Raw genomic sequence first — 21,949 nt, forward strand, 5'->3', positions numbered from 1 at the left:
AAAGGAAAGAAAAGGAAGGTTAAGATGGAACCAAGCTTTGTATTTTTGTTTTGTTTCCAAGTAAAAGGTTTTCCCTTAGATATTTTTATTTGAAAAAAAATTAAAAAAAAATTTTAAAGAAATCTCACTTGAAAGAAATCAACACCTTTACACCCTCGACACTAATTTTAAGATCTAGAAAGTTTTGCAAATTCCAAACCACCGGATAAACGGGCTCAGTATTGAAGTAGTGAAATGCCTGACTTCCCCCTCAGGGAAGGCTGACTGAATAGGATAATCTAGATACTCACTTGATGAATTTAATGGCAGATGGAGAACCAATAAATGGCATATAGTCTATGCGTTGTAAAACTCGACTTTTAGGCTATTTGTTAAGGTTTCCATTCTAAAAAGAGAGGGGGATTATCAACAGACTCAGCCAATCTCTGCTGCCCATATGAGATTGGAACAAAATGTTCAATAGTCAATTTCCTGTCTGGTGTGACTAAATTCAGAGGCCAAACTAGCCTCCCTCTGCAATGCCAGGCATTGGCTGTGGGAACCCGATGTCACATTCAGGACACACTCCACTGTGTGTTCTGAGGCGGCCAGGTTGCATGTGACAGACGCATAAGATGGCCCTGGAGTCCATTTATGCAGGACCGAGACCCGACCCCCAAAGCCCTTTGAGGGCTTCCCCTAAAGTATCCAGAGAACAGCAGCGAACCTATTTGTCACTTTCTTCCAAGAATGCTGGCCACCACTGTGCCTGCCAAACCCATGGGGGCCTTCTGCACCTAGAAACAACAGCCATATTTCGACCAGGACACCCCACCGTGGATTGCTCGCATTTTGTATCAATTTCTTGCCCAACTTTTTAATACTTAAAAAAAAAATATATTCAGTTCTAGGACCTACAACCATCTAATCGGTTTTTTTTTTTTCCCTCTATGACCAAATGGTTTAATTTATCATTTAAAATTTTCAAATCAAGCCATTAAGTCAAGCAATCAGTCAGCTGAGGCAGTGGTGGGGAGGCAATAGAATTTTGCAATATCTTCTAAATTCCTAGAAACGACCACCATACTGCCAGCTTTATTTCAGGAAACGTGGCCCTGACTACTGAAGGTGGAAGACACCTGTGGTAAATGAGGGCTTAACGAGGAGAAGTGCAATTCTATTCTAGCCCGGGTACAACCAGCAGGGGTACCCCGCATCCAAGATACTGCTGTCAGCCCGCGGTCCTCGGCGAGACGGGGCGGGGGCTCGCATAGCCCCGCCTTGGACTTTTGTGACGTAGGACAATGCCTGCCACGCGTCCGATTTCGGTCCTACCGGAGAGACACTGCGAACAGCAGACTTACTGTTGGCTTACACTAACTAGGGTTACAGTAGGCCCGGGGGACCTGGGAACCATGCATTTCCTATTCAGACTAGCGGTTTTCCTCAGCCTGTGGAGCTGCTCTAACGCTCAAGAACAAACGAAAGAAGAAAGCCCAGAGGAAGTGAAAATAGAAGTTTTGCATCGTCCAGAAAACTGCTCCAAAACAAGCAGGAAAGGAGACTTGCTAAATGCCCATTACGACGGCTACTTGGCTAAAGATGGCTCCAAATTCTACTGCAGGTAGGAGATGTTCCGTGCAGTTCAAGTTCAATGGCTACACCAGATCTTGCCTTCCCAGACCACTCCCCAGCCAGAAGCCAATTGATTGTTCTGTTTTAAGGTTTTTTGTTTTTTTGTTTTGTTTTTTTTTTTTTTTTCATTTTCGGTTGTTGCTTTAAAAAAAAAAAACAGTAAGTTAAGTCATTATGCCTATTTAGACTAGAAGACAGCTCCTAAGAAACTGAATGTTTTTAATTGTTGAAAACCTTAGCTCAGTAAATTGACAGCTGACCCACTGCCTCATGCATACTGCTAATCACTGCCACTGTTCTTGGGACCTCTACAACTAAATCTAGAGGCTGCTTGAACAGGGTATTCACACTTTGTTTACCCAGACCTGGTGGCTCTTCCCAAACAGAGCGTATTAGGGAGCTACCACATTTTTCTGGTCTTCATTGCATCCATCTGCCTCTCCCATCCCTACTCTGGTCTGACTCAGTACCTTTTCTTTAGCTGTCCCGTCACCCTCCGAAGATAGGCCTGGAGAAAGCAATTCTTTCCGATTTAGAAGAAAATGTGTTCTTCCTATTTAGAACAGAAATTTGATGGGATGCTACTTTGAGTTCTTAAAATGAAATTTGGGACTCAGCATGCCCCTTTGGGGAACTGAAGTTAAATGAGTTTTGTTCAAGCCATGCAGCTAGTCTGAGGCAGGAGACTCATTTTAAAGTTAACTCTTGGGTAATTTTGTAAGGATTGCAATAGAACAGAAAATGGAATGACTTCTAATGATACTTTCTGCCAATTTATGGGGAAATTTTAGGTAAACACTTCACAAAGGAAGGAATTCTGGAAGAATGCTAATGTAGGGAAAATATTCTAATTTTAAATAAAAACCAAAGTTTCCTTCATGACATCAGTTTATTTAAGTACTAAGTATGGTTTCTTGCAGCCGGACACAAGATGAAGGCCACCCCAAATGGTTTGTTCTTGGCGTTGGGCATGTCATAAAAGGGCTGGACATTGCTATGATGGACATGTGCCCTGGAGAGAAGAGAAAGGTGATTATACCCCCTTCATTTGCATATGGAAAAGAAGGCTATGGTAAGAACCTTTGCCTGCTCCCCATGTTTAAAGCCCCAGCCGACTCCACCAACTTGAAATATCTAGTACATAATAAGCAATCGGTTTCCTAAGGTGATTTAGGCATTATCTCCGAATCCAGTAGACCTACACCATTTTTTGAGGCCTTAGCCTGAGTCATTAAGAGGGAATCTACCTTGCCTATGCCCCAAGTGAAATTGAGGCAAGCCAGTGCTTCGAGCCAGTCAGATCTGACGTTCTAAAATTGATGCTTCCAGTTCATGTTCTCTGCTTCCTGCCAATCATGTGTTCCCATCAGACTAGTTTAGGACTGGGTGTGTAACACTTGGTGGTAGAGGGCTTGCCTCTACCATAACCTGACTTTGATCCCAGCACTGCACTACAGAAGAAAAAGAAAAAAGACAGTCTCCTGTGGTGTCATAATTTGTATGAACTGGTGTGTGTGTGTGTGTGTGTGTGTGTGTGTGTGTGTTTGCATTCATGCATAATTTTTGTATGGGAACCTGAGAGCAAGAAAACTGAAGATAATTTAAACATAATACTATCTTCAAAGTGTCATGAGTTGGTTACTTCTAGGCAAAATGATGTAGGTCAAATTTGCCTTTCAGTTTCTTCCCTCAGTTTCTGAATTATCTCATCAACATTCTACTTACCCCAGAACACCTACATCCATCTTCAATGGGTACCAGTCCTGGGTCCATTATCCTACAAGGAATGGCTACTTCTATCTTTTACCTAAACTAGTTTATACTTAGCTAAGGATGACTACCCAGCTGCCCAATCTATCAACAAATGGCACTCCTTCAGCAAGGGAATCAACATTCCTACTGACTTTGACATCTAGACAATCTCATTAGCACCTTTATTTTACTTATAAGAAAAATTAGACCTAAAAAAAAAAAAAAAAAAAAAAAAAAAAAAAAGAACATTTTATCTGTAGACCTTACCTGTATTACAGTAGCTTAGATTTTGCTTAAATTTTAGAAATTTGGAAAAATCTCCTTGATTATGTAAGGTGTGTGCACGTGTGTGTGTGTGTCTGTGTGTGTGTGTCTGTGTGTGTGTGTGTGTGTGTGTGTGTGTGTGTGTGTGTGTGGTTTGAGGAGACAGGGTTTCTTTATGTAGCCCTGGAAATCCTGAAACACAGTCTATAGACCAGGCTAACTTCAAACTCACAGACATCTGCCTGCCCCTGCCTCCCAAGTGCTAGAATTAAAGATGTGCACCACCATCACCTGACATTTTTTAAAATATATTTTTATTAATTCTTTTCTTTGAGAATTTCATATATGCACACAATGTATTTTGATCATATTCAACCCCTTCCACTTTTCCCCTAATTCATCTCAGATCCACTCCACCTCTACCCACTCCTAACTTTCTCTCTCTCTCTCTCTCTCTCTCACACACACACACACACACACACACACACACACACACCTCCTTCCTACCAAGTAAAATTTGTGTTGTCCGTATACTTGTGTGTGGGGGCCATCCACTGGAGTATGTTCAACCTACCTTAGCCTTAGAATTGATAGAACTGACTCTCTCTCTACCCACAAGCCGTCAGCTGTCAATACCTCCTCAATTAGGGGTAAGGGCAGAAATGATAGCATGTTAGCTGGCTTGAACCTTACAGGTCTTGTTCTCCATGAGCGTAAAGTAAATGTCTAATAAAATATAACGTTAGTTATAACTTCATTTTAGGTGATGCTTAAAGAAGTTTTCCTTCTGGCAAAATGTCCTTGGCTCCTGTCACAGAACACCCACCCCTGCATGTCTTGAAGTGCATGTGGCTTTCTAATGCTTTAATTAACGGTCTATGTGGTATGTATATATACTTTACATTAACTCCTACCTCTTCATTCTACCTCTATAAATGTAATAGTTCTATTGAATGCACATCCATCTCTATTTTTTTGGCTTTAATATTTTTTAGGAAAAACTTAACTAGCAACATTTTCTGTATTTGTCATAGAATTGTTTGGGAACTTCCCATGCATCTGTGGTACTTTTTCTTGGAACTTTTGGGCTTCAAGGAGCTCAGTTGTGTAGATCAAATCAGCTCACTTGCCTGCCAGGCCCTGTTTCCAGCACCAGCAGCAGCAGAATAGCAAAAGGGATTTGTGTTTTGAGTCTATCTTAATTGTTGTTAGAAGGTATTTTTCTTTCCTTTGAAGCCAGCTATTTTGTAGGACTTTGGGTCAGGACTTTGATGACAGGCACATGCTGGTGGGTAGATTTTTCTGTGTTCTGGCTTTGCAAATTATAATGCACTGCTTTGGGCTATAACTTCTGCCTTTTCTTCTTTGGGTTATGTAAGTATTTTTAGCAGGAATTGTCTATTTTACTACTAAAGAAATTGCTGTTTCTTTTGATGAACAAACTTAGCTACTTTCAAAGAGTATCATTCATTCAGCAAATACTTGTGTGCATGTCCTACATCACATGGCCTCTGAGGTCTTGAAAAAATGTTCAGTTATTCACTGCCTTTTGCAACCCTATGAAATACTCATCTGAAATCACCTCATCTTACTAAGTTCACCAGCTGCATCAGCTAACAGATGAACTTTATTAAAACTATTCAATTTCTGTTAAAAATATTTATGATAATTAGAAATGTCTGTAAAATTTCTTCTAGATTTTTTTTGTTGCTGCATTTATCTTTTCAATGTCTGTAAAGAATTTTAAAAAACATATGGATATTTATGTTTCATTTATGCTCCTGAATTACTTTATATAATCATTTTCTCAGATAATTGCTTTGGAATCTCTCCTCCTCCTTGTCGTCATTTTGCTTGATTTGATTGGTTGTTTTTTTGAGACAGGGACTCTCTGTGTAGCCTTGGCTGTCCTGGAACTTGCTTTGTAGACCAGGCTGGCCTCAAACTCACAGAGATCCATCCGCCTGCCTCTGCCTCTTGAGTGCTGGGTTTAAAGGTGTGTGCCACCACCACCTGGCTCTCTATTTATTTCTGTAGGACCAAGCATGTGCCTCAGCAGGTATGTGGTGGTCAGAGGACAATTTGTGGGGTCAGTCCTATTCTTGTACCATGTAGGTCCCAGGTCCTGAACTCGGGGCATCAGGCTCCGCAGAAAGTGCCTCTGAGTCCTTTCACCAGCCCAACTTTGGAATTTCTTTGCTCAAAAGTTCCTTCTCTCTACTACCACATCTCTGCTATATGATGATGAAGATATAGTAATAAAATCTTTATTTTTAACTTCACCAGGAAACTGGTCCAGAAGGGCCTTTGAGGTGACTTGGTTTAAAATACACGGGGGGAAAAAAAAGAGTTCCCAAAATGTTTTTGTAAAAAAGGGGGGGGGGGAATAAATGGATAAACCCTGAATTTTTTTGATACTAAAAAGTTCAATGGCTTGAAAGCAGTTCTTCTTAGCACTATTACCCTGATATTAATGTGACCACTGAGTGAATATCTGAAAGCTACTTTCACATAAGTCAAACTGTTAAAATTTAAACCCTTAGCAGAAGGCAAGATTCCACCTAATGCAACACTGATGTTTGAGATTGAACTGTACGCTGTGACCAAAGGACCACGGAGCATTGAAACATTTAAGGAAATAGACACAGACAATGACAGGCAGCTGTCTAAAGCCGAGGTAATTCAGACTTCGTGTGTGTGGTTTGATTTTTTTTTTTTTTTTCATTATAACTCAAAGGCATTTGTGTTGAAGATACTTCTTAGTTTTCCCTAGTGTTGGCTCTGATTGCTGGAAATTCTAAACTCTGAGAAGAAAATGCCCTTTCCCTTTTCTCTGTATATAGGAAGATCATTAAAATCCCAAGGTAAAACTTCATGATGCAGGCCTATAGCATAGCTTCAGTTATTCCCAAGCCTGATATAAGATAGTACCTTGGAAAACAGCCTGGGTTACAAAGAGTTTGAGGGTATCCTGGATCACTTACTATAACACTATCTCAAAAAGTGCAAAAGGGTCTGAGGATATTGTTCAATGGTAGAATTCTTGCCTGAACATCCTTGAGGCCCTGGGTTCAATTACTAATACTGGCAGATCAACCAATCATTCAAATAAGAAAAATCCCAAGCTACCATGGTTCTCCCAGCATCGACACAAGAGGGACAGACGTCTTCCCAACAGTACTGTGTGGACTTGTCCCAAATAGTTTTAATCTCTAGACCTCGATGTACCTGAGATTGTGAAAGAGCTAGCAAGAATTTGAACTGAGTGGGCTAAGAAGTTGGTAAACATGAGCTAAGAGTCCATCTCCTATAGATGAACTAATAAAAATGTGTAACAATGATATACATTCTTCACACTTTCTTAGACCCTGATACCAGCATCAGCCCATAATTGGGTGAATGTATCTAGTCTTCACAGTTTACATGACAGTCACTTCTGTCATCTCCGGTAGATGGGGAGATGACAGTCTTGTTGAGTAACAGCTGCAATTACAAACAGGGATTGCACCCTGGGCAGCCTGGCTCTGTGTTCTGAGCCGGGGCACTCCCTACCTTTCAGGGAACTACCCTCTTGAATGTCTCAGGGAAGCCCACAGTCTCTGCTTAATGTGGCTGCCTTGCTCCTTTGTTTAGAGGCAGTTAGAATTGTGAAACACCACCTAAGTAGGTAATGATGCAGGTGAGCCTTTATTTCACATAGTCCTTTTTCTATTTCAGGGACTTAGGATGGAGTCCAGGCTGGTCTTGAAATTGTGGGAGTCCTCTTGCCTCCCCCAAGTGCTAGAATTACAGGCAGAAGCCACCAGCCCTAGCTACTAAGTCTTTCATTCTTTTCCTGGGTTTGTTGTTGTTGTTTGTGTTGTTGGGGGGTTTTGGTGGTGGTGGTGGTGGTGGTTTGGGTTTGTGTGTGTGTGTGTTTGTTTTGTGACTGGGGATTGGACCTAGAACAAGGCAAGCACTGTCTGGACCTTAAGCTCCATCTCCAATCCCCATTTTTCTTCATCTCCCCACCACGGCCCCCAGCCCTCTTCCCACCCAACTTTAGCTCTTCCTCCAGGAGCCTCACAGTAAGTTCTCCCCCAAGGTTCCTGGTTGGCCAGCACGGAGAGAAGCATATCTGCCAGGTGTCTCACTTGGCTTTTTACAGCTCTGAGGAAGTCCACACCTGAAAGCAACTTGTAGAGGAAAGACCTCCTTTGGCTGACATATCCTGGGCCGTAGTCTGTTGCGGAAAGTCAGCACAGGAACCTGGACTCAGGAACTGAAGCAGAGACCACAGGGGAACACTGCTTGCTGCCTTGTTCCCAGTGGCTTTCTCAGCCTGCTGTGTTATAAACCCCAGGACCACCTGCCCTGGGGCGGCACAGCCACAGAGAGCTGGGCCCTCCCACATCTGTCATTAATCAGAAAAGCCCCCACTGACTGGCTACAAGCCAGTCTGATGGAGGTGGTCCCTCTCTGAGGTTCTCTCTTCCAGGGTGAGGCTAGCTTTCGTGACAGAACACCTGGCCTTAAAAGGGCCCTTAAAGGGGAACTGTTTTCAGGGTTACTTCTCTTGACTCCTCTTCAGCCTCTTTGGAATGAATAGCAGCAGCAGTAAAGGGATTCACGTGGCACCCTGGGAGCAGCCTGTGCACACAGCATTCATTAGTTACTTCAGCCAAACCCAGTGGTTCCTTCTGCACTGTGAATACCCCTAGACATTAGGGTGTCTCCGATTCTTTTCTGAAAAATAAAAGTACAGGAAATACAAAATATGATCTGTTTAACTACAGTTTCCCAGGCATCTTATTGGGTATCAGCTGTGTTGTCACCAGATAGTTAAGAATGAATTTTGCCCAGTTGGATCAAATAGTTGCCATCTATTGACATTGACCCTGTTAACAATCCTATAGTATAGATACTTCCCTCCTTTTACAGATGATATGCCTAGTGTTGGGAAAGGTTAAAGTTTTGTTGAAGACCATGCAAAATCAATACTTGTGGAAGCCCAGATTTGAAACATAAACTAACTGAAACTTCCTTGCTTAAATGATCAGAAAGATTTGCTAGATTGTTTCTTCAGTTTAAATAAGGTGGGAGTGGGATACGCTGTTAAATTACCAAATGAAAGTAGTGTAGAGCCCATTATTAGCACAAATTAAAGTCATGGGGCTAGAGAGATGGCTCAGAACCAGAGATGCAGAGGACCAGCATTGCTTATGGGAGGGCCAACCAAGTCAACCAAGTTGAAACAGAAGAATGGATTGGGACAAAGAAGTCCTTGGTTGACTTGGTTGACAGTAAATTCATTGGTTCCAGAGACAGAAATGCTAATGCGATTTTTATTAAATGATTGGAATCCACAAGATTGTGTTTGCCTTACCTAATATGAACAGTGGATTATTAAAAAGTATTTAGTTTCAGGGAAATTCAATGTGTTTAGTGCTACCAGTCTATAACCCCAGGGACAGCTAATTTGAATACCCATTTCTCTTCAGAAATCGCTTTAAAAATTAAAAACAAAAATATTTCTTGGCTGGGCATGGTAGCATATGTCTTTAATACCAACATTTGGGAGGCAGAGGCAAGCAGATCTTGGTGAGATTGAGGTCAGCCTGGTCTACACAGTAAGTTCCAGGCTAGCCAGGCCAAAGAGAGACTCTGTTTCAAAGGTACTCTAAAACTTTGAAATGCCTTTTTAAAATGTTAATGGGCTGGCAAGATTTCTAGGTGTGTATAACTCTCTTGCTCCAAGCCTGATGACCTAAGTTGAGTCCAGGGATCCCACAAGGTAGAAAGAGAGAACCCATTTGCAGAAGTTGTCCTCTGACTTCCACATGTCCACCATGGTCTTCAGGTGGCCCTCCCATAAGCAATTGCATTATTTAAAAATGTTTATATCACTTCATATACTTATTCATTACTATAATCATTTCTCAGAGTTACCAGACATTTGTGATGCTATTATTATTATTATTATTATTATTAATGACATTTTATTCTGGCCCTCCAGATAGAGCTTTACTTACAGAAGGACTTTGAAAAAGATGCAAAGCCCCGTGACAAGTCATATCAGAATGCAGTTTTGGAAGATATCTTTAAGAAAAATGACCACAATAGAGATGGCTTCATTTCTCCCAAGGAATACAATGTACACCAACATGATGAGCTATAAATTTATTTCACTTCTTTATTAGTTAGTAATTTACTGTATTTTGATTTTTTTAAAAAAATTACTTTTCTCCAGGTTGTGGTTACCTGTTTTCCCTTATGAGAACGTATTTGTTTCCTTTAATAAACATAATTTTAGTGTGATAATATGTAGGTGTAATTGTGTTTCCTATGATTTTCTGCTGTGAACATAAATTGCAGCACCAGGGAATGGAATGGGCCTGTATCCCAGCGGGTGGCATCCTCCTTCAGGACATAGATGGACACACTTTAAAATACACTGTGTTTCCCAACTCTAATAATTACAGCAAGTAGAGGTATATAAAGATCAAGTATTTTAGTTCTTAAAATGCCCCATATCTAAGAATACTCAGAAACCAGGAAGTATGTTTTTTAATTTATGACTTTTGTGATGTTATATTCTAGATAGTAGGTTATAAAAAGCTTTGGTACAAAGTCTTCCTTTGAAGTTCATGTGGAAAGATGTCAGTTGTGTACAGCTCTGACTCATGAAAAATTTCAACATAGTTCATACTTTTTTTAGTGCAATTTTGGCCAAACTAAAGCTCATCACTTATAACAGACTATATACTTCTTTAAGAACTATTATAAATGTATTATTACTCTTCCACCTGCCTTCTCCTTGTCTACCATATACAGCTTTTTAAAAAGTATTTCTTTAGTGTGTGTGTGTGTGTGTGTGTGTGTGTGTGTGTGTGTGTGTACAGATCCATGATTAGAAGTGTCTATGGAGACCTGAGGCTGTAATTCCCCAGAGCTACAGGCCATTGTGAACTACCCACAGTGGGTGCTGGAAATCAAACCATGGATGGTCCTTTGCAATGGTACACTCTCCTGACCGCTGAATCATCTCTCCAGTTTCCCCAACCCTCACAACCCCCACCCCCTGCTGTCAACCATTTCTCAGTTCCATGGGATTTCTTAGTTTCTGGTTGCCCTTCTCTAGACATCACTTCACTCCAATATTCTTATTAATGGCAAATGATGGTTACAAGCTGGAATGCTTTAAAAAAAAAAAGGTGAACTTTTCATTTTTGTTGCAAATGAGATACCTTGTGTGGTAGTTTGAATGTAATTGGTCCCAAGCCCATAGGGAGTGGCACTGTTGGGAAGTGTGGCCTTGTTGGAGGAAGTGTGTCACTGTGGGGGCAGGCTTTGAGGTCTCCTTTGCTTAAGCTTGGCCCAGTGTCACAGTCCACTTCCTGTTGCCTTTTGATCAAGATGTAGCCAGTGCCATGTCTGCCAGCACTCCACCATGCTCCTGCCATGATGATAATGGACTGAACTTTTGCAACTGTAAACAAGCCACCCCAATTAAATGTTTTCCAGTGGTCATGGTGTCTCTTCATAGCAATAGAAATCCTAAGACACCTTGTTATGCCAGTTCCCAATCATGGTCAGAACAGTCATGTGGTCCAACTTGTTGAGAGTAAAGAAGAGATGCTGGATTTTGTGTTGCCAAAGGAAGGGAACTTAGAGCATGTGAAGATCTAGATGCTTCCTACATTGGTCAAGCAGGCTAGCTCTGGCTGAAATAAGTGAACTCAGAATAAAACTTTTCTGTTGCCTGAAATGTGTTCTTTGCAAACTTCCTTTATTCTTAACTCTCAGATATGTTGTCAACATTTCTGTCTTTTTTCTTTCTCATTTGACATAAGGTCTTGCTATGTAGTCCAAGCTGGGCGCAGACTGTACTCCTCCTGCCTCAGCACTCTGATTGTGAGATTAGAGCAGAAACTTTATCTAAAATAAAGTGCAGACAAAATTTGACACCTCCACTACCTTTTCTTAACTTTCTAACACTTTCCCAATCACCAAGACTACTTCTACCAGTTTACTTCCCTCAGTGTGCATGAAGAGTAAACTAAGTAAATATGTGAGCACCCTTTCTAGCCCACCATTGATCATACAAGGTATCTGCATGGGCTTTTTTGTTTGTTTTTGCTTTTGCTTTTGCTTTTTATGAGACTGGGCCTTACTATAATAGCCCAGGTGCCACACCAAATCCAGTAGCTTCTGTGTGACAAGTCCCATGGACTGAGGCAATAACTTCAAAAGAAGGAGGTCTCCTGGAACCGGTTGTGGAACTCTCAGCCAGAGAAAAGTATTGAGCCGTAGTTCTCATGGCAATCTGTGGTCTTCTTTTCTCGTATTAACGAAATGTTTCTGAGAGCCTATGTTGACATTTTAAACAAAAGATACAAATGAGAAACCATCCCCTGAGACGTGGTCACTAACCGTGACCTAGACTCCAGGAAAACCAGCACTTTTCAAATCATTCATGTCATTCACATAAGTACAAAAAGTATTGATCAAAACTTTCCCAACAATAAAATTTCATATGGCTGTACATGTGTAATTGAGAGTAGATTTAAACATTTGGTAAAGAAAGCCTTTTGATAGGAAAATGTCAGACTAGCTCAATATTTCAAAGAGTCTCAAGAGCTCAGCAACAAATGTTAAACAATAACTGACCATAAAAATTTATTAACCCAACCTTAGAAAATAGGAGGTTAGTTGTGGTTAGCCTTGAATGATTTTCTTATTTTTTGTTAGCCTTTTAAGTTGTATGTTATTGTGCCTAACAATGATGTTATTCTATCTGGATTTGCTTCAATAAACACAAATAGCTGTGAAGCTATTTATCCTGACAAAAAGCCTTGCTTAAAGGCTACAAAATACACTCAGATTCAAACTGCCTCTGTGTTTGTTTGTTTGTCACCACTGAATCCTTACCCACCTACTCTTCGAAAACACTTGTCCCAAGGACCCCCATACCCTGCTGGGATAGTCCAAGCTTGCCTAGAACTCATACAGCCTAGCCTGGTGTCAAACTTCTCAATCCTCCTGCCTCCGCTCCCTGAATACTGGGATTGTATGCATAAACTACTTTACTTAGCCTATAAAAAGTACTTCCAAACTTGTTTTTAAAAGTTAAGGATATATTAGCTGGAGATGTGGTGGCTCAGTTAATGGTGCTTGCCTAGCATGCTTGGAGACCCAAGTTCAATCTCAGCACCATACAATCTGGAAGTAGTGACAGGCACCTGTAATACCAGCACTCAGAGGTAGAGACAGGAAAATGAGGCATTCAATATCACCCTGGGCTGCATAGGGAGTTCAAGAACATCCTGGACTTCATGGGACTCTATTTAAAAGAAAAGAAAGGAGGCCAGGCAGTGGTGGCACACACCTTTGATCCTAGCGCTTGGGAGGCAGAGGCAAGTGGATCTCTGTGAGTTCAAGTCCAGTCTGACGTACAAAGTGAGTTCCAGGACAGCCAGGGCTGTTAAACAGAGAATCTGTCTCAAAAAAAAAAAAAAAAAAAAAGAGAGAGAGAGAAGAAAGGAAAAGTACATATGTTAAATGAATTCATGTACCCAAAAACATATCTTTCAAATAACAATTTAAATATAAATCATTACCCACTCTACATATGGGCAGTGTGCCATGTTCTGTATCCACGATTGTTTTATGCCTTTGGGTGAATCTAACAGTGAACACTTTTATTCACTTAATCTATAATTTTAAAATACTTTTACAATTTTAATAAATGATAATTACTTAGCTGTCAGTATCTGAAAATTTCAGTTATCTTGGAAAATAGATGAAAAAGATCCAGGCCCACATACACTTATATAATACACCTATTCCTGAGGTTGAGGTAGCTTTTTAAGACCAGCTTTGATGACAGAGCAAGGCCCTAGCTAACCCCCAAAAAGAAATTTGAGAACAAAATATACTGAACTCATTAAACATGTCCAAAGACATAGGCCTGTCCTGTTTTCCTCAAAGGTGGCAGCACCCATCACAAAGCAAAATTAGTAGGCAGAGTGGGAGTCCATTACCACTGCCAGTTACACTGTTAATTGTGCACAGAGCCCCATGCTAAGCTCAGTGGTTTTAATCTGATACCACAATTAAACATTTAGGAATATATTAAATTATTAACATTTTTTTCTCCTCTTACCAAACCCAGGACCCTAAAGGGCCCCAAAGTAACCACTTGTGCCCATGTGTCATCTTCAACTGTTGAATTAAAATGATTAAATATAGAAAGTTACTTAAAAATGACACACTGATTCCCAAATGATTATGAAGAAATGGATAAATTTGTGAGAGAGTGCTTCTCTTTGAATTTTGTAATTAAGTTTTGTTTTATAAAAGCCGTGTTATCAATCCTCATAAAATCTTTGAGGAAGACAATGGTATCATCGTCTCCACTTCAACAGGTGATAAACACTACCTAAAAGGCCTTCTGCTTTAAAAACAAAAAACAAACAAATAAACAAAAACATCCAAGCAAACCTAAACAATTTAAGGAAGGCTTGTGGAACAGTGGTCCATAAAACACCAACAAATGGAGCTGGACATGGTGGCTCACACCTTTAATCCCACACCCATGAGGTAAAAGCAGGTGTTTCTCTATGAGTTTGAGGCCAGCCTGGTCTACAGAGCAAGTTCCAAGACAGCCAGGGCTACACAGAGAAACCCTGTTTCCGAAAACCAAGCAAACAAACAAAAACACACCAACAATGCTTATTCCCTTTCCCTTTTATTTCATTCTTTTGTGCCAAATATCAAAACAAGGGACTGCATGAAGCCGCACATACTTCACTCCATCCACTGAACACTGAAAGCAGCCATAAACGGTCTCCCTTTTCAAGTTCCCCATCCCGCAGAGTATGCAGGGCCCCTTAGGAATGTTGTGGTTTAGTAAGTTCACTCGGATGTGAGTCCCCTCCTTGAGCGAAATGTCAGTCATGCTGAGAGGTTTGTCATAGTAGTCAGAAAAGAGGTCATCCAGGTAAAGCTGGGAACGAGAGATGGCATCCATCACCCTCCTATCTGCAAAACAGAACCCCAAAACATGTTAGAAGTCCAAACAACTATACAACCCAAGCAGCGTTAGAAAGGCATCAATCCCAACCATCCATCAGGAAATAATTGGGCTTTAAATGTGTTCAATGATGGGTTACTGAGTAGGCAGCCTCACATACTGACACAGGAAGAATGCTTTCACAAACCCCCTTCAACAGACATACTTCTTTCAAAGAGTATATTTCTCAGTCTGTAGAACATGGCAAAGGTTGTCGTTTCTTCCCTTTCAAATCCTCCTTTTGACACTGACGTGACACAAAGGTCTACGAAACAAATTTGAGATGTTATCATAACTTAACTAATACTTGAGTATTTCATAGAGGATATGAATTCTCATACATGCAATTCATTGTTTTTTTCAATAAAGTTAAACTTTACACATTTGAGGAAAGATACATTTACAAGTACAAAATTGAGAGATTAAAGTCATACAGTGACACACCTCTAGCCCAGCCTGTACCCAGCCTGTGTGGCACTGGCCTAGTGTATCCATTAGAAGCTCCGTGGGTGTGAACTTAAGGTATGTTTCCAGAAACAGTTCCATATCATACATAGTTCTTTAAAATATCTCTCAGAGATCACTGCATGTCCAGAGCTACCCACTCATCATGGTCTGTCCTCCTCTGTTGTGCTCATGGGATGTACCACTACTGGGTCCCCTAAGGATATTTCCAATGTTTTGTTTTAGAAACTAGATACCCTGTTCCTCTGTTACCATATATATGTCTCAGTACACCTAAAGCATGAGAAACAAAGGATCAAAATATTTGCACATAAGTAGATTACATTTTGATGAATGCCATTTTATACTCCTCTCATGGCACACTCAATATAATTACAAAACCTGATTGCTGCAGGGTTCAAAGTTCAGTTTATAAAGTGTTTAAAGTGTTTATAAAGTTATGAAGTGCTTATTATTTTTAAGGGAATGTGCAGCTAGGAAGTTATGTCTAAGCAGGATTATTAACTAATGCCGTCCATTTGGGCGCCAGAGACTGCAGACATCTTACTACCCTCAGATTCCTTATTTGACACTTCTACAAGCTGCCTATTAGAAGTCATTTATTATCCTTCTCACAAAAGCTAAGGCACATTTTGTCGACGGACCTCGTTTTATTCCTAACCTGTAACTGTAGTTGGGGTAGTAAGGAGGCTTCAGTAAGAAGCATAGAAGAAGGGCTGGGAAAGTAGGCGGGTGCTTTCCTAGCTACTTCACCCTACATGACTGACCTTACTGAATACATAGTGCCTCTAGAATCATGGAAATGAGAGGGGAGACAGGAAAGCAAGGAAGGAGGGGGGAGGGAGAGAGGGAGGGACTCATTTCTATCACATTCTCCTTAAAAATATCGTCACTTGTGTTTCAGGCTTATCTTTTACTCACCAAAGGCACCATCCAGGTAAATGAAGAGTTCAAAAACACTGAAAGCTATAGTTGTGTGTGCCGGGAAAACAATAGCTTTTTCCCTTCCTTTGGGATTCTGTTCATCCATAAAATGAAACTAGAGTAAACAAATGGATAAAGTTAACATTACTACAGAGCATATCAGGGCAGGGAAGCTTGTTGGAGAAACAAACTTCCCATAAGCCCACCCAAAACAAAGCACAGCCACTTACACAAGTAAAGAGCTGCCCTGCCTCAGTTAAACCTTATGATGAACACCCATGCACGACCTTTCAGCGTCCTCACTTTAGAACTGGAGTCAGTGATTAGTGTCAGACAGCGTTCTTGCATAAACCCTTTTCTTCCAGCTTGGCCCATCTACTTCAGAAGCCCCTCAGCAGCAGGCAGCTTTCCCAGTCACCCAGGTGAGCACCATCAAGCAAATGTTTCAACTTGTGCCCCTCAAATTACCGATGCTAATCAGAATTTGGAGGATGTCTGAAATAGATTCTGACAATGTAGTGATGGATACAAAGGGATAGCTTCATAAGAAGGCACCTATGTCCTTGAAATGTCTTGGTCATCTTACGCAGATTATGCACACTCCGTTAAATTACAACTGGAGAGGGCTGAGAAGATTTAGTCCTGTACTTTTTAAGAGGTATTTCTTTACGATGTGTGTGGGGCGGCGCAAATGCCACAGTGCATGCAGAGAGATCACAAGACAACTTTGTGGAATCATTCTTCTCCTATCATGGGTTCTGGGGACAGAACTCAGGCCACCGGGTTTGTGCAGCAAGCTCCCTACTCTGAACCATCTCACTGGTCCTAGTCCTATATTTTTAACAAATGGTTTTATTTTATTGTTTTCTTTCCTGAATTACCAACACACCATTTTTGTGCACGCCTAAGAGAAGCAATGTGCTGCTTTGGTTCATTGCACGTTGGACAGTGATCAGCTCAGGGTGTTTAGTGCATTAATCTACCACCTTAAACTTTCACTGTTTCTTTATAATAAGTACACTCCTTTCTTCTAACCATTTTTGAGAAATATGTAACATTATTAATTGTCTTTATTCTGCTGTGCCATGGGCCATCAGAACTAAATGTTCCTACCTTATACCTTATCCAACAATAACAGTTTCCACCACCCCCAGGCTCTGCTAGCACCCATCTATATTCAATGTCTACAAGATGGGGTTTTTTCTCTTTCTGTTCATTTATGTGTGTGATGTATGCACAGGTATGTGTTTGTATGTGTGTGCACATGCATGGGGGTACATGACCACATGTATTGTATATGGATTATGTGGAAGCCAGAGGTCAGCCTTAGGTGTCTTCCTCTATAGCTCTCCATCATTTTTTTTTTTTTTTTTTTTTTGGAGATAGTTCCTCACTGAACATGGGGCTCACTGATTGCATAAGGCTATTAGAAGGCCGGTCAGTTCCAGAGATTCTCCTCTCTCTGCCACCTCCCTCATGCTGGAATCACAGACTGTAACACTGTAAATTGCACACTATAACACTTATCGTCCATCCTGTTGCTTGGGGTCAGATTCAGGTCCCCATACAGAACAAGTACTTTATAGACAGGGCCATGCCATTTTAAAAATTAAACTAGTATACAAATTTATGGTTTCCATGATGGCGTGTGTGTGTGTGTGTGTGTGTGTGTGTGTGTGTGTGTGTGTATGTGTGTGTGTGTGTGTGTGTAAATGTACTTTGTTCTAATTTGTCCTCTGCCATTGCCCTCCCCTTTCCACCTTCATACTAGTGTCCACCCGCATGTACTCCTCACTTCTGCTTTCATATCTCATGTATTCCATCCCTCCCCCCCAATCTCTACTTCCCCTTTCATGGCCTTCTTTATGGTTTCATGACCTGTACACAAACACATGCACACACATGCACACACATGCACACACACGCACACACACGCACACACACACACACACACACTTAAAGCTCAGTTCTATACATAAGAAAAAATATGCAATATTTGCCTTTCTGAGTCCCATCCATTTTCCTATAAAATCATAATTTCAATTTATTTTTTACTATAGAATAAAATGTCACCTAACAATCGGCTTTGAGCCTATCAAATCAGCACTATGCATCACTGGTTGGTAAGGATAAACAATACAAGTAATTTTCTATTTTTAAAATTTTTCTAAAGATTTTTTATTTTATGCATATGTGCGAGTGCCCGAATGCATATATGTGCATCATGTATGTGCAGTGCCCACAGAGGCCAGAAGAGGGCATCAGATCTCCTGGGACGGGAGTTAGGGCCGCTTGTGAGCCACCATGAGAGTGCTGGAAACCAAATCTGGGTGCTCTCAAAGAGCAGCCAGTTCTCTGAACTTGTTTTGTTTTGTTCGAGTCAGAATTTCTCTGTGAAGCAAGCCTGGCTGTACTAGAACTCACTTTGTAGACCAGGCTGGCCTCAATTAACTATTTGCTTCTAGTCATTTCTGTTGCCCCATTTTTCTAACTTTTAAAAGGATTGACACAAAATAAAGCACATTTGTTAATAAGATAACGTTAATTAGAAAACCTATTTCCATATAAAATATAAATTCAGGGATGGTGATATGGCTCAGCAGATAAAGGCACTTGCCGCCGTGCCTAACCACCTGGGTGTACTCTCTGTGACACAGAAGATGACACACACGGAAGGAGAACATTGAGTCCCACTGTTTGTCCCCTGACCTCAACATGGGCACTGTGGCATGTGCATACTTGCACACACGTGAAGAAGACAAAATAAATGAATGTTAAAAAAAGAGGTCAAAAACTCAACTTTTTAAAAAATTCAGTATTAGTTACATTACTTAAAATAATCAAAGAAGGGTCTGGAGAGATGGCTCAGAGGTTAAGAGCACTGGCTGCTCTTCCAAAGGTCCTGAGTTCAGTTCCCAGCAACCACATGGTGGCTCACAACCATCTGTAATGAGATCTGATGCCCTCTCCTGGCCTGCAGGCATACATCCAGGCAGAACACTGTATGCATAATAAATAAATCTTAAAAATAGTAATAATAATCAAAGAATGCAACATCCAGACTTACTTTTTGTTCTTAACACAACACTAAAGTACTATTTGACTGGCAGAATTAGTGGTTTGTTTGCATTACACGTGTTTAGAACCCTTGTTGTTTTGGCTGTTCTTCTGATTCTGAAGCATAACCCCCTGGAGTGAAGCCCCTACACAACCTGAGCTCTTTCTTTTCTGCCTTTGATGAAAGGCACAAACCCATTAGGGACAACTTCTTAAAAACTCTGTAGTGACTCTGGAGTTACTGGTGAATCCCTAGGTGTGTTTTACCCGCATGGCTTCGCCTCGAATCCCAGCATGCACGGACAGGGAACACTGCCGTGTGGTCCTGATGCTCTCCATGACCACGCACAGCACTGCCTTCCTGCTGCTCCTTGATTGTCGGATCAAACTGTGGTCAAAGTTAATTTTTCTAGGGGGAGGGGAAGACATATGCATAAGATGCTTTAATAGGTGGTTATACATAATGGAAGGTACATGTTGTGTTATTCGCGGTCCATCTTAGCTAAGTGTGAATTGAGGCAAGCATACTGTAAATCGGAAAATATAAATCCCTTAACTAATTTGCCTCTTCCTTCAATGGTTTTTCATGTTTTATAGAGTGCTGGCATGGCAGTAGTTTTGTAGAACTGGGGAGTGAACCCATGGGGACTGAACCTTGTGCATGCTAGCCAAGTGCTCTATCTGTAAGCCACCTCCCAGCTACCCACCCCCTCTTTATTTAGACAGATCCTCAATAATGTGCCCAACAAGGACTTGAACTCACTATGTAGCCCAAACAGGCTTTGTACTTGTGATTCTCCTGTCTCACTCTCCCAAGTATTTGGGATTACTGGCATGTACAACCACACCTGAATCTCCTGGTTCTACAGATTGTTTTGTTCTGTCTGTTAAGAGTCTGTTGGAAGCACAGCTCATATTATTTCAGTTGAATAATTTAGCAAATAGTGCAGAACCAGAGTGATGTTTTGTGAAACAGCTGAAAATATTTATCAAATGATTTTTGATTGGGTTGGGGTACTGGTTAGTCAATAATATGTAGTCTTTCACATGAAGTGAAAATATAAATTAGCTTCTAAAAGATAGCCCAAAGATTTTAAGCATTCTTTGCAATGGAGTTAATACAGTTAAAGCATTTAATGAGAATACAGTGATACTCCAGGATCTTTGTACTGACCGTGCAGTAATTTCCTTGAGTAATGTTGATACTTCCACTTCATGTTTGGTTACTACACCAAATGAAGCTTTGACAGCGATGGAATCAGATCCAGTAACATTAATCCCAACATCATTCACAATATGGTTGCTTCGCCTTCCATAGAGGGAGACATCTGACTCATCTTCATAATTCAGTAACTGATAAGATGAAATGCCTTAGGAGAAGGAACTTAATATTTTTAAGTGTCTCAAATTCATCTTACATAGACTTTATGTAGTATCATGTTAACTTGACTGAAAAATTATTTTGCCCCCATGTTAATTAAACAGCATTTCAACCACATGAAAAGTAGCATTTTAGGCAATTTTACTACACACACACACACACACACACACACACACACACACACACACACACAAATGGCAGGATACTAAAAAAAAAAAAAAAAACCCTCAAATTCTCTGTTCAGACAACAGAATACATATACATCAATCAAGATCTATGGGTAGTTGAAAGAAAAACAAGTGTCCACAACCAGTGACTAGCCATCATGCCTATTTTATAATCTATTTTAAAAGTACAGTTCAAGGTTGGGAGATGGTAAAATGCATTCTTGTAAGCTTGAGGGTCCAACCCCCACCCCCCAACACCCACATTTTTTTAAAAAATTGAGTTTACCTATTGTAATAAACTGTAAAATAATTACTTTCAGTTATTGATCACATGAAATGGGTAAGACCAAATAATGTCCTATAGTATACAGGACAAAATAACATCACTTTCTTGGTCTAATTAGTTAAAAACAACTTATAATTTATTTTAAAATTAAGCAATAAGAGATTTGAAGCTATAAACACTTAAGCATTGTTCATCTGAATGATACTACTACCACATAAAGGTTGATTCTAATCATAAAAATGTGTATTGTTAATATAATTAATGTATACAACCTCTGTTAGGTTATTACTGATACAGCCCCATGGAGAGTCACTTCTCAACATTTAAACTTACCAGCTGAAATGTCTCGGTCTCCTAGGAGGACATCTTTAAGCGTGAAAGGTGTTGAAGAAAATTTGTGTCTAGGAAACAGAAAACACCGCTTCCTTTTAACCACCAGACTCAGGGGTTGGTATTTGTCCGCCTCACTGAGGCTCGGAACAGGCACTAATCTCCCTCCATCTCCAACTTGTTTAACAAAGCTCTTGGTAGCAGCAGCAAACATAGTAATATCAAGAAGTCATCAACTGCAACCCTCAGGCAACAAACCCATTTTTTTTAATATTAATTTTTTACAAACCCATTTTTGGATGAAGAAAATCAGACAGCAAACTGAGCCTTGTTTGATGATAAATCCAATTACGTAGGTTAGAACTATAAAGCATGCTCTCACCAGGTACTTTACCGGTGTGCAGTTCACAACACTGCCTCCCCTCATGAACTCAGGTAATGAATAATAGATGGCAGTGTAAAAGGATATGCTAAAAGCAAGCCTAACTGGGAATGGCAGTCTACAAAACGAAAGCATACACAAAATACCAATTCAAACATATGACCAATGTCCTGGAGGAGACCACAATTGAGAGTGCTCTGCCACAGGCAATAAACCAGTTCAGAAGGAGCACAAAGTCCTCTGGGAAACCGTGCAACTGAGCCCTAACATTAGG

The 21,949-nt window shown here is 40.5% G+C and overlaps 2 protein-coding genes across 3 annotated transcripts; one reads left to right on the top strand and one right to left on the bottom strand.

Annotated features, from left to right (window-relative positions):
- Window positions 1-1,353: 1,353 nt before the first annotated feature.
- Fkbp7 (FKBP prolyl isomerase 7) lies at window positions 1,354-9,869 on the top strand. 2 transcript variants are annotated; one of them, XM_051184412.1, is made up of 4 exons: window positions 1,354-1,603; window positions 2,535-2,686; window positions 6,177-6,307; window positions 9,626-9,869. In XM_051184412.1, the coding sequence occupies exons 1-4, from the start codon at window positions 1,395-1,397 to the stop codon at window positions 9,785-9,787; spliced, it is 654 nt and encodes a 217-aa protein (XP_051040369.1). In that variant the 5' UTR covers window positions 1,354-1,394; the 3' UTR covers window positions 9,788-9,869. The 2 variants fall into 2 exon arrangements, with proteins under 2 accessions (XP_051040369.1, XP_051040368.1); XM_051184411.1 differs by having other exon boundaries at window positions 1,355-1,603; window positions 6,174-6,307; window positions 9,626-9,866.
- A 4,489-nt stretch (window positions 9,870-14,358) lies between these two features.
- Window positions 14,359-21,534, bottom strand: Pjvk (pejvakin). Its single transcript, XM_051183987.1, has 6 exons — window positions 21,297-21,534; window positions 20,304-20,499; window positions 19,397-19,538; window positions 16,070-16,187; window positions 14,850-14,948; window positions 14,359-14,652 (listed from the first exon to the last, which is right to left on the bottom strand). Exons 1-6 carry the CDS (start codon window positions 21,505-21,507, stop codon window positions 14,360-14,362), a joined length of 1,059 nt encoding a protein of 352 aa, XP_051039944.1. The 5' UTR covers window positions 21,508-21,534; the 3' UTR covers window position 14,359.
- Between the last annotated feature and the right edge of the window lie 415 nt (window positions 21,535-21,949).

This window comes from Phodopus roborovskii, unplaced genomic scaffold, assembly GCF_943737965.1.
Source record: "Phodopus roborovskii unplaced genomic scaffold, PHOROB, whole genome shotgun sequence".
NCBI classification, from domain to species: Eukaryota; Metazoa; Chordata; class Mammalia; order Rodentia; family Cricetidae; genus Phodopus; species Phodopus roborovskii.